Source organism: Dromaius novaehollandiae, chromosome 2 (genome assembly GCF_036370855.1).
Source record: "Dromaius novaehollandiae isolate bDroNov1 chromosome 2, bDroNov1.hap1, whole genome shotgun sequence".
Classification (NCBI taxonomy): Eukaryota; Metazoa; Chordata; class Aves; order Casuariiformes; family Dromaiidae; genus Dromaius; species Dromaius novaehollandiae.
Genome location: NC_088099.1, coordinates 150,689,816 through 150,705,617, shown reverse-complemented (window position 1 = coordinate 150,705,617; position 15,802 = coordinate 150,689,816). Strand labels below are relative to the sequence as shown.

General features: G+C 36.1%; 1 protein-coding gene across 2 annotated transcripts in view; it reads right to left on the bottom strand.

Moving 5' to 3' along the window:
- Positions 1–15,802, bottom strand: part of EMC2 (ER membrane protein complex subunit 2) — a 45,362-nt gene that overhangs the window by 14,520 nt on the left and 15,040 nt on the right. For both annotated transcript variants that reach the window (XM_026099718.2, XM_064507803.1), the window contains exons 4-5: positions 14,943–15,028; positions 12,076–12,133 (exon numbers count right to left, since the gene is read on the bottom strand). In XM_026099718.2, coding sequence (XP_025955503.1) covers positions 12,076–12,133; positions 14,943–15,028 — 144 coding nt within the window. The remainder of the gene's footprint in view (positions 1–12,075; positions 12,134–14,942; positions 15,029–15,802) is intronic.

The window sequence follows — 15,802 nt, the reverse complement described above, 5'->3', positions numbered from 1 at the left end:
AAGTTCTCATCGTTCGTAGAGCACAAAGTAGACCTTTTAATGTAAAGGCAACATAAAACAGCCTCTTCAATAGCAAAATCAACCAGTACTTCAATATGTGGGTGGAAAATGTATTTCAGCATAAACAATATAAAAAATGAAGATTTAAGTATGATACCGTAGTAACATTTGGAACTATGAAAGTTGTTACAGACCACCAAGAAAAAAGATACACAGCATTTTAATAGTGAATTATTCTGAATTCCAATCTGATACTCCATTTTTCAAGTATGTAGGTTATGGTTGTCTAAAACCAGTCTTCTGACCTTGAGGAATTTTGAACCAAGGTATACTCATGTTGTAATTCAAAAAAATTGACATCTTCCCAGCAGTGTGACAGAGTTTGGAGTAAACAGCAACACACCTCAGCCAGCCTGAAAGCCATCAGATCTGGAATCCCACAAAATAATAGTAAAAACAAACTCCAGTATAACACGCCTCAAAGAAAAAATACTATTGGCCCTCTCCCTCGCATGTAAACTCTGTTCTCCTGGGCCATCGTAACTGCTGTAGTCTAACACAAGAAGACAGATGGTCTGTTTTGCATGGCAGATCTGTATGTGTACCTACACACACTTACATGCTATTTCTCCTTGAGATAATATTCATGAAAAGTTAGTGCGCTTTCTTTCTGTAGCACAATCCCACTGCTTAATCCCCTCATAACTCTCATTCCATTTCATTATCTTACGAAGATGTTGTACGGTTTGGGTATAATCTTACAGAAGCCTTGGCTGCATAGGAACACACAATTCTTCAATGAAAACTTGAAAGTTTTTAATCTTAGAATTTGAGATAGTTCTGAAATTTGTTTCTTCGTGACAGACCTTCTTAAGATCTCAGTCACATATAATGTGAAAGTTTTTCTATTTTTCCGCAGTATTTTAACTGTGACTATTCTCTCACTTAATCTCTTATCCTTTCAACATCATTCAACCAATTTAATTCCTTCTGGAAGGAGAGTAGTCTGTATCATTTAAGTAAATTAGTTCAAGCTGACAAAACAAACAAGTGACACCAATATAGCTAGAAATGCATTTAACTCCCCACAAACATATAGTCAATGCACATTCAGTGAAAATGGTTCACGCAAAGAAAAAAAATTTTGTTCTTCTGTTTAAGTGCAATGCACAGATAGAGAGAAAATTCATTGGAATTATCAGGAGACAAATTTGGATATAGACAGCATGGGAGGTTCACTCAGAGTCACGTTGTTAACCACTGTTTCGTTGTCAAACTGCATTCTGTGAAATTACATTCATCTTTTGAGTTTACTGTGAGACATTAGGCTAAATCTTTAACTGACTCTAGAAATTGCAATTGTTGACCACCCCATTAATCACTATAATAACAATACACACTTATTTTCCTGAGGTTTTAAAATAAGGATAAACAGCATAATTAAACTTTTTAAATTTTCAAATATGAAGAGTCTCACATGTTTATCACATAGCTACTATTACTAAAACAAAAAAAAAACCCTCACTTTTTATGAGGAGATCTCAAAGCACTATCTAAAGCAGGTTAGTACCCTTGCTATGGTGGGAACACAGATGCAGCATTAAACCAGCTCTGGGTCACACAGTGCCACAGGCACAAACCAAACAAGATTTTCTGATTCATGCTCCACTTGCACATCAGCTCACATTACATTTGGTAATACAACTTGAGATTTGCATCCCCAAAAAGGGAATGCATTATGCTCAATAGCAAGAGATAATTACTGCAGCGGTCTGAAGGCTGAGAGCGTACAGAGAGCAACGACCTGTTCACGGAGCAGGGCAACGGAGGGAAGGGCAAGGGGAGAACAGTACGGGCACCCAAAGGGGCATATCATGCAATTCAGATTTACAAAGAGAGAAACCTCTTTCTGCAGGTGACTGCTTAAGGAAAACTACTTTAAAATGTAGCGTTTGGATAAAAAAAATCCGTTATTTTCGAAATTTAAAGAAAGAGCAATCAAGAGACTGCTGAGCAAGTGAAATGTACTGTTTAATATATATAAAAAAAGCAACGCATCTGACAACTTAATTTGCAGTGACAGACAGAAGCAGTCTACATAAGTCATCCTTCTTTTTCACTTCTAATGAAACTCCTGCAATCGCACGCAAGCCCTCCAAAACAGTCTGAAAACGGATTCTCTCAGTGGTTGCTGTATTTCTGCACCATAGCACTCCCCAACAACATAAATCACTGTAGCCTCAAGATATTAACTTTTGAAAAGTTACAACTATTTCTAGACATGAATATAAACTGATGTTTGTCTATAGCAAGCACTTCATCTAATGTAATCAAATCAAAGGCAAAAGAATTAGGTATGATTAACAGGTTCCAATAGTAGCATGCAGGAGTAAAACGGAGTTCGTATACATACTGTTCTGAACCGCATCTTCCTGCTCCAAATCCCACAACATTTCTGCAAAATTACACTTTTTGTTTCATATTTGAGAACAACAGTATTTAAAACTTCCTTTTTCATTCACCTTCTGCCCACCAAAGATAAATCAGCTTGAAATAAGCACTCTCTTACCTTCAAATACACCTTCAAAAATGTTGGCATAAGTTAGCTTATTTACAGAGAATCCTTAATTCAAAAGAACAGGCACAAACATTCAAAATAGTGCAGACATTTTTTTCAAAGGAAAAATCTAGCAACTGGATGAACAAAATGTTTGATAATGGCACAGAATTTTTGAAAGTCAGCATTTTACTTAACCTGTTAAAAACTGCTGGGAAGAAGTCAAACAGGATCTGTGTTTTGTTTTGTTTTTAAAGAAGTTGCTAAAATTTTTCAAACACATAAATAAAATTAAAACAAAAATATTCTGCACATATCGCCAAGAGATATGTACTTAGGTGTTCAGTAGCAGTGATATGAAGTATTCAGATCTATGATCCCTGCAAGTCCTAACACAGACTAAAAAAATAAATGAAAACAAAACAGCATTGGTTTTACCTGTATTCACATACTACGCTTTCATTCTAGCTTTTCTTTAGACCACAAGGACTATCAGTTACTTTTTAAATGAATACTGAAATCCAGTATGACTACAATAGCTAATGCTTCAAGAAAAAAAAAATATATGAAAAGGCTTGCATTAAAATCAGGACATTGACAGGTTTGTGTGTTGCAAGCTTTTACTCCTTATCCTGATTTATATTGTCTCTGAGCCCTTATCTAGGTCTCTGGAGGATGTGTCCGTTTCCTTCTCGGTGAAATGGGAATGACACTCATCATGCTCACAGGGTTCTTAATGGGCATCCCCAGGAGAATGCAATATGTAATGACAATTCAGACATTTAGCACCAGTTTTTATTTATTTGCATCAAATCAAGCAATTTTTTTTTCTTTTTTTTTTTTTTACTGTGCAACACCACCACTACCAATAACCACCTTACCAGACAAAAACTAATTACTCTTACACGAAAAGGTAGCATGCCACTAATACTACAGAAGATTTACTTAGCATTTATATTTCATACATCCAATCTAACACCTTTTTCATTATCAGCTGATATAAGAAGAGCAGGTCATATATTTTGTTTCACCCCTTCGTTTAGTAAAAACCTCACATTTCAAAATGTGAATTCATTTTTAGTAGACTTATTGCAACATACCAAAAAACTGCAGAATACAGAGTAGGAATCTGTTCAAACTCATTAATTTCAAGTTCACTAAAAATTATCATGAGCAGCCTACTTTTAACTACAAGATTTGTGATTATTATGAAATCTATGAAGCATACTGAAATAGCCATAATAATTACGTTAACAAAGATAGAAAAGCAAGGCTCCCCAAGGGTTTCATTTGAATTCTCTGTGTCACAAGAATAAGATTTATGATAACAATTCTAATACATAAAGGAACTCGCTCTCCCTTCTCCTTCCACCTTAAATCAAAAAGGAAAAGACAAAAATTTTTATGTTGCAACAAGATATGCACTGTTTGACCACGCAGAACCTATGACATGGAATTCCCCCTATCAATTTTCCAGGGTTTAAAACAAAACACCGGAATGGTTACTGGCTGATTCCGTAAATCCAGCATTCTTAATGGAAAGATAAATGTCATCTTAAAGAAACACTTATACCATAATCAGTATCATATGGAGTAAGGTGCTTTAGTATGTCACATATTTATTAAACAGTGAACCCTTCCAAGCTATTTCTTTTAAAGACTAATAATCCCCAATCTGGCACAAGAGCTAATCCTCCATTTGTCATGATTCTTTTTAATTAGCATTAAGTAGACTCAAAGTGAAGCGAGGATTTGAACATTTATCAACTTCTGCATTTGATTAGTAAAACATACCAATAGAGAGTCTAAGATTGTTCTAAATTTCATGGTTTCAGTTACTGGCTCTCTTAAGAAAGGAACAGTTTCATGTCTGGGTAACTGCTGCAATGGTAAACAAATTATATTTTGTGACTACAAATTTCTTCAAAATTAATTCTTTCAATTTGTTTTTACAGAGGATTTAACATTTTAGAAAATGTGCATTTGGTCTAAAAGTTTGACTGATTAAAATAATTTCCTTCAAATTGCAATATGCAAATCAAAACAAGTGTAAACAGCTATAACAAAGATAAAGGGAAGGAAGTACATGAAAGTTATTATTTGAATGCAACCACGATAATGAATATACTGTTACCAGATTTTTTTTTTCCAAGTTAACCATGGAAAACAGTTAAACCATGCCAAATCTTGCAAATGAATCTATGCAGGCACAGAGCTGCTGACCTGAAGCAGCTACTTTAGGGATAATGTCAAAGCACAAGTAGCAAATGTGAATATATATTTTTAAAGGGTTCCAAAGGGGAATCCAGTGAACAACGGCCTGTAAAGTCTGATATCAGCAGACAGAAAATTGGTAGAAACTATACTGAAGACTGGAATTTGAAAACATGAAAAATATAATATACCCACAAAGAGCAAAAACAGTTAACACAGAAGAAAATAAGGCTTCATGAATATATTGGAGTTCTTTGAAGAAGTCACTGAGTGTGGATGACTAAAGAGTTAACTGATGATAATAAGTTATTCAAGTATAAAAAACAACACTCAACTGAAAATACTAGCATTCACAACAGTGAATGCCAGCATGATAAAATGGCCCATGAAATTTAATCTGGATACACAAAGGGTAAAATAGTATTAATTTAATGTACACAGCAACAGTCTCTGAGTCTGCCCAGTTAGAAAGATGTTGGAATTACAATAAACAGTTCTATAAACTGTTAGTTCAGTGTTCAGAAGTGCTCTTAAAAAACACTATGATGCTGGAATTTTCAGAAAACAATACAGACCAGAACACATTATTTTGCCATTGTATAAATACATAATGCACTTCTGTGCTCTCCTACCTCATCTAAAAAAGTAGAGCAACAACAGAAAGGGTCCCCAGAATAGCAACAGGGTTACAGGCACAGAACGGCAACGAGAACTGCTAGGCAGGGCAGGACTTCTCTGCTTAGAGGGCAATGAAAGATCTATAGAATCACGAGCAAAAATTAATACAGTGAACAGAAAATGAGTATTGCCTATGAGAGAAGAATTAAGGTTCTCAAATAAAACTGCTGGGTGGAAGACTCGAAGTAAACTAAAGGAGATTTGCCCAAAGCATAAGTGAGTGATGGAAATTCACTGCCAAATGACGTTGTAGAGACACATACACCCACACAAAATTTACAAAGATCTAGAAAGCAGTTCAAAAAATTAATGCAGAAATTCCATGAAGAGCTAGTAGTTACCACTTCTGGCACAGGAAATCCATGACCTGAAGATTAATAGAAGCTGGGAGTCTAGAGCAGAGCATACTGTGTTTGCCCTGTTCTTATTCACTTCCCCTGGTATCTGCTATTGGTCACTGTCAAAAACAGTACAACGAGCTAAATGGACTTTGGGCACGACTCCAGTATAGCTGTTCTTATATTTTCAAGTACTTAATTTCAAGGGACAAAATCTCCATCAACATTTAAAAATGTTACACCCGCAGAAGTCAAACATGTGACAAATGCTGGAATGCACTCTCTCACTTCACCAATCATGATTCAACAAGAAGCAAAAAAAAACCCTAGCGAAGGCAAACGATGCTCCAACTGCCAAATGAAGGGAACATTTCTTCGGGATCCATATATGCATTCCCAGCTTAATCGTCAGTCCTCCGTGGGGGCAGCTCCTCATACGTCTCACCAGCTCCAGCCTGTATCAGACACAGTGCCAAACTATCCTTTTCAATCCCCTTTAAAACTATCACCCTACAAACTTCAGTTTAGGATTAGTCATGTCCTTCCTGGCAGTGCTAGCAACATATTTTATGAACCATACATATATCACCTCAGAAAATTCCCTCCGCTAGCAGATATTCATTTAGCAAGCAATTTCCCTTTTGAAACTTAGAGCATCCTGTAGATTGCACAGATCTGCAAAAACTTCACAGGAGATCTCTCTCTGTTCAAAATGAATGCACAGCACAATTTTAAAGAATTACCGCTATTAAAATGGTAAATGCTTGTACTTAAAGCTCACTATTCTCATATTTGTTAAAGATAAGGAACTCGATGAAACTAAGTTATCGATATAGTCAAGATGACAGTAATACACAATGACAAAAGGAGACACTAGGAAGAGCTGAGATATTAATGATACATAATTCTTGCCTATGTAAGTGACATACAGTCCTATTATTTTACTCTGATTTTTTTTATAATGACTGGATTCCCACAGGTCTTCAGCTATCTCTAGTGCCTCTTCTGGAACATATCCAGCTTGGCTAGGGGAAAAAAAAAAAAAGGACCTCAAAACAGTACAAAAAAGTGTAAATTCATGTGACCAAATCCATATACTTTTTCCTGTTCATTCCCACAAGGTTATTAGTGAAGAGCATCTTAAGAAGCCTGAAAGATAATGGCTTCTATCACCATCTTATTAAAATTTTATTTTAAATTCTTCTTTCAGTGAGCCACAATTATACTACTAGACCCACGAAGTTAACAGGATTATCCATATGTCCTAAGCCAAGGAAGCATATACAATGTCTTCTTGAATTAGAAGCTTAGCTGAAAAAGGGGCAAGAGAAACAGTAGAATTAGTATTCCAATAAAAACATCAGATTTTCGATGGATTAGAATTAAGACAGAACCATGTGTCTTATCTCATTTTCCCCTGACTCTGTGCCCTGGCAATCTTCTTGGCAGATCAGCTGAAGAATAAGGGGAAACTATAGCTGGAGTAGGATGATAGTGCATTGGTTTAGACACGAACCTAAGTCTTGGACACCTGAACTCAATTTCCTTTCTCATCATCAATCTTCTTTGCACTCTTGGACAAGTCATCTCAACCAGGCTCCAATCCACAAAAATATTTAGGTATCTTATTAAAATAGATGGCGTTCATTCAAACTGCTCCCCAAAACCAAAAAATTCTGTCGTAAAATCATGCGTAAAATCATGCAAAAAGGCCATCAACAGAGACATACAAATAGTTTAAAAACTACTCATTTGATATTTATCACAGAATTGAAATTAATGGCAAAATCAGAGAGCTAACTACCTACTTACTAACTGTGTCCTAAATAACTTGAGACCTGGGTTTTAATTTCTCTGCATACCTGCCCTCCATATGTAAAATGTCAGTACTGTTTCATCTCACACGGGTGTTACGGGACAAATGAGAGGAAAAAAATTAAAAAAAAAACAATTTAAGTCATTCATGGGTCTTAAAAATTCAAGTAGTAAAGAGCCCTATTCCCAGAAAGGGCTTAGAGTATCAAATAGAGAATATGAATAAATCAATTCCAAGCAAGTTTGCTATTAAATCCTGCACAAGCAATTCATCCAAAACACAAATGCTAATGTAGTACCCAGCCCACTAATAAAGATACTGAAGACATTATGAAGTATTACTCATAGAGGATCAGCTTACCATTTAAAAATGCTTAAGAGTTTGAATCTGGCATTAAATTTCATACCATAAAATTATATCAAATTCTAGCCTTTGTATTATCTTAATTTACAATGGATACAGCTAAATAACTAAAAATCACTCCAAAAGTCAACTTAAGGTTGTACATATTCTGGCATTATTTAAGTAGCATGCTTGACCATTCAGCCTTATCTTCAGAAGGCGTGAAGTGTGCCTGTCCTAGCTTTAATGAAAGAACAGAAATTCCGTTTTGCAGAACCGTAACTTTGGCTACTTACAACATCCAAATAGTTTGTCTCCATTACCCAAACACACCCTGTATCTTATGCTCTTAAGAAATAAACAGATTAATAAGCTGGGTCCATCAAACAATAACTAATTTGTGTGCACAAACAGATTTGATTCACAATAGCCCAATGGTGCATGCTACCAATGCGGCAGAACAGAAATTCCGTTTTGCAGAACCATAACTTTGGCTACTTGCAACATCCAAATAGTATATGCCTTCACCATTAGAGGTAAAACAGTTACTGACAGAACTAATACATACCAGGTACTAGAGGGAATAAGAGACACATTTCACCAGTAGGTCTTAAAGCTATTTACTGACAGCAGAAATTACAGTGCCTCAAGGCAAAATGTGCCTCAAGGCAAAATGTGATTTTTTTTAAACAAATGCCCAAGACTTAAGTGTTAATACATATTCCTCTGTCCTGATTTCCTACTTCTGACCTGATTTCTACTGTTAACTAACCTGCTAACCTTCCATCACCTCTTCCTCCCCCTTTGGTCCTCACAATTGTGCTTCCTTCTCATATCACTCAGTTCCTTCTGGATGTTTTTTCCTTCTCTTCCTCACCACTTGGATGCTACTCAGAAAAGAAAGGAGTCTCCCTACTTTCTGCCCCTTTCCATAGCACTGCAGCCATGAGGAACAACTGCAAGGAAGTCCTGCTTAGGCTCTCTAGCCTGGGATCGATCAGGCTCAATACAAATGGAATTTTAATAAGATGTATTTAATAAAAATTCCAGCAGTGTCTACTGACCACATGAAATGAAGATTTTCAAATGTCTGTAACTGAGCCAGTTTGGGTGTTGTTCTCATAGTATAATAAAGGTTGCATTCTACTAGGAGTTCTTTTCCTGTTGGTATCCAAGGCTTTGCTCTAAAGGAAGGAAGCATAGGGATTTCTCAATGAAACACATTAACAACAACAACAAAAACCCCCAAAACCCTTCTTCCAACGTGCTAAAAAAAAAAAAAGTACCCCTTATTTTGTTCTCAGAAACAGACTAAGCACTTTATGTGAAGATCTACAAACAACTAAGCCACTGGCCACTGTCTGGCATCAGTATAAATATTTTCAACTAGACACTATATTAAATTTTAATTAATAAAAATGGTCCTACAATAGAAAATGTTATGCAGTCTTCATTACAGAGTAAACTGCCAGCTACAGCTCTAATACTCCTGCATTTCAATTGAAATGGTCTAGAAAGAAAAAGGCTCGCATTCTTTTCCTATTAAACTCCACACAAGTTGTGCTTTTCACGTGAGTCAGATTTCACTCATTAATGATAACCTCTTCAGGGAAGGGGCAGACTCTTACTCAATGCCTACATGCTCTGAACAATGAAACAGGATCTCTCAAGTGACAACATTAACATTGCCCCATTGTCAAATGAGTCTTCTTTTTCAGCAAGTAAGCTTAAAGTGAGATAAAACTTTGAGAGATGGTCATCTTTTTGTAACAAAGAGTATTTCAAATTTTGTCCTAAAAAAGAAATAAAATAATTACTATCTTAATTTCAGAATTTTGCATGCAAAAAAAAAAAAAAAAACCTCATACAAAAGTGTGAATGTCAATTACATAATTTGAGTTCAAAGTCCATTTTCCATAACGGAAAAGTCTGCTGCATCTTAGAAATAAATGATGTTTTAAAAAAAGAAAACTTTTCCCATGCTTCTCTCTATTTGAAACTGTCAGCCGATGCAAAGTATGATTTTTACATGACTCGTGTGAACAATGTCCATGTTCCACTTACAGCACTTGCCAAAACGTTTAATATATATAAGCAACTCCATGTGTCAGCACACCAGAAGAAATTGCTGTAAGGTAACGTGAGTGCCAAGACAAACTCAGCAATGGTTTCTTTTTTAAAATCTTGAAATATTTATTTTCCTACAGCAGCCACATGTGTGCATGGAAATAATTAACAGGTAAAAGACAAAAAATTCTAACATATGACAATTTATCAAAACTTTGTATTTAACTTTCACTCTGCACATGCAAGACTGGGCCAACCTATTCTATAGTTATAGAACAAAGAACCTTTGCTCTGTATTTAATAGTCTCTTCACTTCTGTTCTCAGATTTAAAGAAATCCAATAGGTCATGCAGCTGTTCTAATATTTACGTCTTATGCTTCTAAGTATTAACATTTTCTGTATCTTCATGATTTTCTAAAGGAGGAAATCCAAATTAGGTAATTGCTATGCATGTTACTTATTTAAATATATCATTTTGTTTTATAAAACTATCCAACAAACCACTTACTCAGATGACGTTAGCCATGTTGAGACAGCTGAAGAGTACAACTGCCAAAAATGCACACTTCAAAGATCTGTGGTCTACAGAAGTCATGGCAATATGGTGCTCCATTTTCCAATGGCTTCAGCAGAAGGTCATAAAATGTGCACCTAGGTGACCTATTCTTGTGGCCACACTGTAGATGGTTTCCATCTTGTTTTAGCATGACTTTGAAGACAGCATCTCTAAAACTCTTTGAGCCATATATTGCTAGAATCCATCAAAATTTACTGCAGACAATGATGCACCTTGTAGTCAAACTCCTACTCAGCAATACTATATACTTCCAAAGGACAACCGCAGACCATTTACATTTGTCTTGCAGAACACAGATCAAGAAATACAGCTTCACGGAGAGTGAAGGAAAAAAACCTGAAGAATTTAAAGAGTTTTTTTGACCCTTGCACAAACATTTGTTGAGCTAATCACGGCAAAAAGACACAGACTTCAACCTAAACACTGTTGTCTGAGTGCTTAAGTTGGTATTTACATTTTAAAATGTTTCCCTTGCAAATAATTTCTTGTCTTTTCTTTTTTTGTAGTTTACTTTGTTTAAGCGATGGCATTTTATCTATAGCCAGTTCTGGCATACTCTGCCCAGTTATCTGAGTTTCTGTAGGTTATTCATTCCTGAATAGCAGACCGCACCAAATAAGACTGCAGAAAGGCAGCAGTTCAAAATGCATTGATGAAGGTTCACATGAGACTGTCAAAACATCTAAAATAGCCAAAGTATTATATTTGCATAGACTTCTCAATAAACAGAACCAGTTTTTTAAAACCAAGACAGACAAAACATACTCCCAAATGGACAATGATCAATAACATTTCTTAACTGAAACTGCACCATGTGATATAAAATCATGAAACTCCATGGTTTCTTCATGTTTCCAGCTTTACTGGAAAAAAATGTATGAATACACTGCTATAAGCTTTTTTAGACTTCCATTTTGGCATCTGATATCTCAAGGAGTCTTATACAACCAGTATTCAAGAAATCCCTAAAAAGTACAGTCTGTCTCAGGTTTTGTTTTGTAAGGTTGGCAAGCTTTACAGCATTCTGATTCAAAAGCTAATAAAGTGTCCCAGATAATAAATCAAAATAACTAGGCAATTCAAGCACTACCTGAGTGTAATCATACTCGTAAGTAAGATTAAGCGTTAGGAAGACAGATGACACGTGGTAGACTATATTGATCCTTTAATACTAAATATTCAGGGGAAATGGAAAAGCTGAAAGGTCCAGTATGAACCCTATCACGATCACTGGAAAGGTTACAAGTTATAACAATACGTTTTCTAAATTCAGTGTTTAAGCAAACATTAAATCACACCTTCTCTTTATAAGAAGAATCTCAATTACTAAGGAAAGTAATGTACAAAGTTATTATAATAGGAAATTAAAGGAAACAAATTCAATAATCATACAGCCAAAATGTTCTTCCACAGTGAAACCCACAAAATGTTAGCAAAATTTCAAACAATGTAGCACTGTAGTTCAGAAAAATCTTTTAAACTTACTGTGTTGGTTGAATCTTCTTGTAAAATTCTATCATATAACTGGATAGCATCATCATACCTGTTGAAAGAAATCAGTCACATTTATTTCTGCTAAGACAGAACTCCTGACCTTCCAACTATCCTTCCAATACAGTTAATAACACTGCTGCATTTTTCATACTGAATATCGTGAGAGCTATATTTCTGCAAAATTTCTGTTGAGTGCTGAATATGAACTGCAGTACTTTATGCCACAAAGTTAAAAAAATAAATTGCAAGTCCTTCATGGAATACTATTTCAGCAACAACTAACACATTTTGTACCCAATTTGTTTTACTCCTTTGCTTGTTCTCTCTTTTTCTGTACAACCACCACTTTCCAACTCTCCTCCTCACCAAAAGAACAGAAACCCAAAAACTTGAAAGGACATCCAGAATGACAGACTTCTCACTTTTTTCAGGTAAGTTTCTTTTGTTATGACTTTATAAAGCATAAGCAGCAGAGTATAACAGGGAGGTGCATATGAAAGAGTCCAACCCCTATATTACCATAAATCATGAAAGAAAACTTTTTCCATTATCAGTACATAGGTTTTATTAATTAATTCTGCTACCTGAAGTATGCTAGAAATAGTTTACTGCAGCTGCTATAAATGCTTTAAATCTTCTGGGAAACAGATTTGTGCATTAAGCCAGCCATATGAAGAACCCAGACCGGACAAACAAAACAATTCAGTTCAAAACACATCCGATTATACAGCTATTGTGCTATAACCGCATAGCTGGGGCATACTTTGTCTCTCAATGTATAGTCTGACAAGGAATTTTCCAGGGGTACTGCTGACCAAACTTGTCGCTACCCATCCCCTTCTCACCTTGGACAGCCATTTACGTACTCACATTGTTCCCTGAGCTGTACTGTGATTTGTGAAACTTAGCTGTCCAGTCCAGATCACCATAAGATATAAAAAAAAAAGTGAAACGAAGCACAAAAGCAGAAATGAGTAGACAGTCGCTGCTACAGACAACTTAAGCAGAAGTATTGCAAAATGCTACGTTCATGACCCCTGTTAGTTGCTACTTTATCCAAAATATTTTTCAAGACTGAACATGATGGCCAAAATCTCAGCTTTACTGGGTAAAGTTCCAGAATAGTCTATGCTTCCTGTTAGTAAGTGATGACCTCAGTCTGCAAGGCTGTTGTTCACTGTTTCATCTTCCTGCTGAGGAAGGTAGGATCTTATCAACTCCTGGGAGTCACTCAGACTTCAGCAGAGGAGCACTTCTTCAGCAGAATGTGTCATCACTTCAGCCTAGCAGGTCTCCCTAGGCTCCATTTATAGTCACTGGAGAGACAGACCTCGCAGAGTTCCTGTACGAGGACAGGTTCCTGCACAAGATAACCCAGACATGAAGCCTCTCTTCCATCTCCGAATTCTGAAGGAAACCTATGGAGGGGAAACGTCAGCTTTTGTCAATACCTCCGCTCTCCTGACGTTCCAGTCCCAAGGAACTAACCTCTCAGAGACATCACGTCAAGAACCTTTATGCGCACTTTTGGAAAACTGCAGTTTAATCTCCCTTTGTTGCAGAAACAACACATAATGTTTGCGTAGCAGTCATCTCTCACAAAGATCTCTTCATATGCAGTAACACATTTAATGCAGTCACGCAAGCCTGAACAGAATTACAAACTTTTGTACTTGTGGATAGGTGTGGGAGAGGGGGAAAATCTGCTGCCAATCTCTCACCATCTTCCTACCCTACATCAAATGAAGACAGAAAGAGAGCTAAGTTTAATGGAAATTCTTCAGAGATATGTATTTTATACAAAGTGAGCTTGGAATGTCAAAATTTTAGTTGCCCTCAGGCTGCGCTGGTGGTAGTGGAGTCTAGTTATTTTGAGCCAAACAACGGACCTTCACTTGTGGCTGATACCATTATATTTTCAGAGTTCATTTTGCAAGGAAATGGATAAAAAATATCTGCTAAATAGAAAAAAAGCATTTATGGGCTTACTTCTAAATTCCAGTTCCTTCATATCAAGACAGCCCAAAAGCTCCAAATCTCAACAATTAGAAGTGCAGCACAGAACAGATTCGCTAGCACTCAAAGTTACCAAAAACTAAAAGTCCTTCGCAAAGTTTTAACTGCCCTCCGCCATACCCCAGATAAGTGCATTACAAAGGAACGTTGATAAAAAGGACATATCCAGAGAAGGATGTCAGACAATGAAGGCCAACCTCAAGCCCTGAGGTCATTCCTCTTGAAAAGCCACAAAGTCCTCAGCTGTTCATTAAATAATTCCCCTAAATTTAGTAAGTTATAGCCCTTCTATAGATTATTTCAGAAAAGTCAGTCTGCCTTTTAGGTTCTGCTATTCTGTTCTGTATGGCTTTTGAGTAATTTCTGTAAAGAATCCTATAGATTTAATCCTTACTAAATTCTACTGGACCTACCATACTCAGAAAACATGGGAAAAGATGTTCCCTGCTAATAACAAGCACAGGAGAGCAAAAAGAACAAAAAGGCTGTCAGTGATTTTCAAATGCTGCTCTAGGTCTGTGACATTAGATGCATAGCTTATAGACTTTGCCAAAAAAGTGCCTAGTGTTTTACTGTATAATGACTTATGATGGCAAGTAACAGATCCTTTTAATATGTGAAGTCTGATGGGAAGACTGGAAAAAATGTAACACTGTAGAGTACAAGCAAAAATGCAATAAAAATGTCTAAGTATTATAAGATTATCATGCACACTGTTACTTTCTACAAGGGAACTGCACAGCATTGCTTTGCTCTGCTCTTATTATGCCTGAATTCCTTTTTAAGAAATAGCAAGTACCTTTTCCAGACAGGAATTACATTTTCTTAAGTTCAGCTTTTACCTTTCCATAGCTTCAAATCTCATTCCAGTTAATCTCTTAACCCTGTGGCTCCCAGGAAACTGCCGCCTTAGTTCCTGAAGACAAAACTATACAAATAAACAAAACCAAAAATATTATTGTGAATATAATTATCCACACAGAAGCTGGGAAAAAAGAAACTTGACTTTTTTCCAAGAACAGGAAAGCAAATACCAATTTTTGAAATAAGCAATAAAATGTATTAATAAAGAGAAGTTCAGAAACTGAAACTCTTAGTCTTAGAAGATTAATTCTAAGAAATATTTTCCATACAAGTCGCTAGATTGCCGGGCTTCTTGGAAACAGTTATTTATCTAGAAAATTAAACTCATCTACTATAAGATTTCTGATACTATTAAAACATGAAATCTACTTAGTTGCCTCATAATACAAAACAGTAAAAACCCAAAATAAAGACAGTAAGACCTTATATGACACTTCTTTAATAAATAGATCTCTTACAATGGAAGAAACTATGCTAATACTGTGCGGTGTGTTTATTTTTAAAATAAAACTTTGAAATCCAAAGAAAATGTTTGTCACTGGCTTAAACTGAGCCTGCTGGCAGAGGAGGCAAAACGTCTAACTGCTGAAATCAATGAGACACCTGGGCTGGATAAAACAAATTCATCACAGGCAGATTTTGCTGGATTAGGGGAAAAGGAGGTTAGTAGAGGGACTGAGTCAGAACTTCCCCAAAGCAACCCAACTCTAACCATATCATGAATGTGGCTAGATAGCAGTGCAATGTATGTAGCGGATCCATTACTCTACAGTGGAAGGCAGGATGGGGCCCCAGGCTCTCTAAAAGAGCAGTGGTATCAGTCATGTTATAGCTTCAT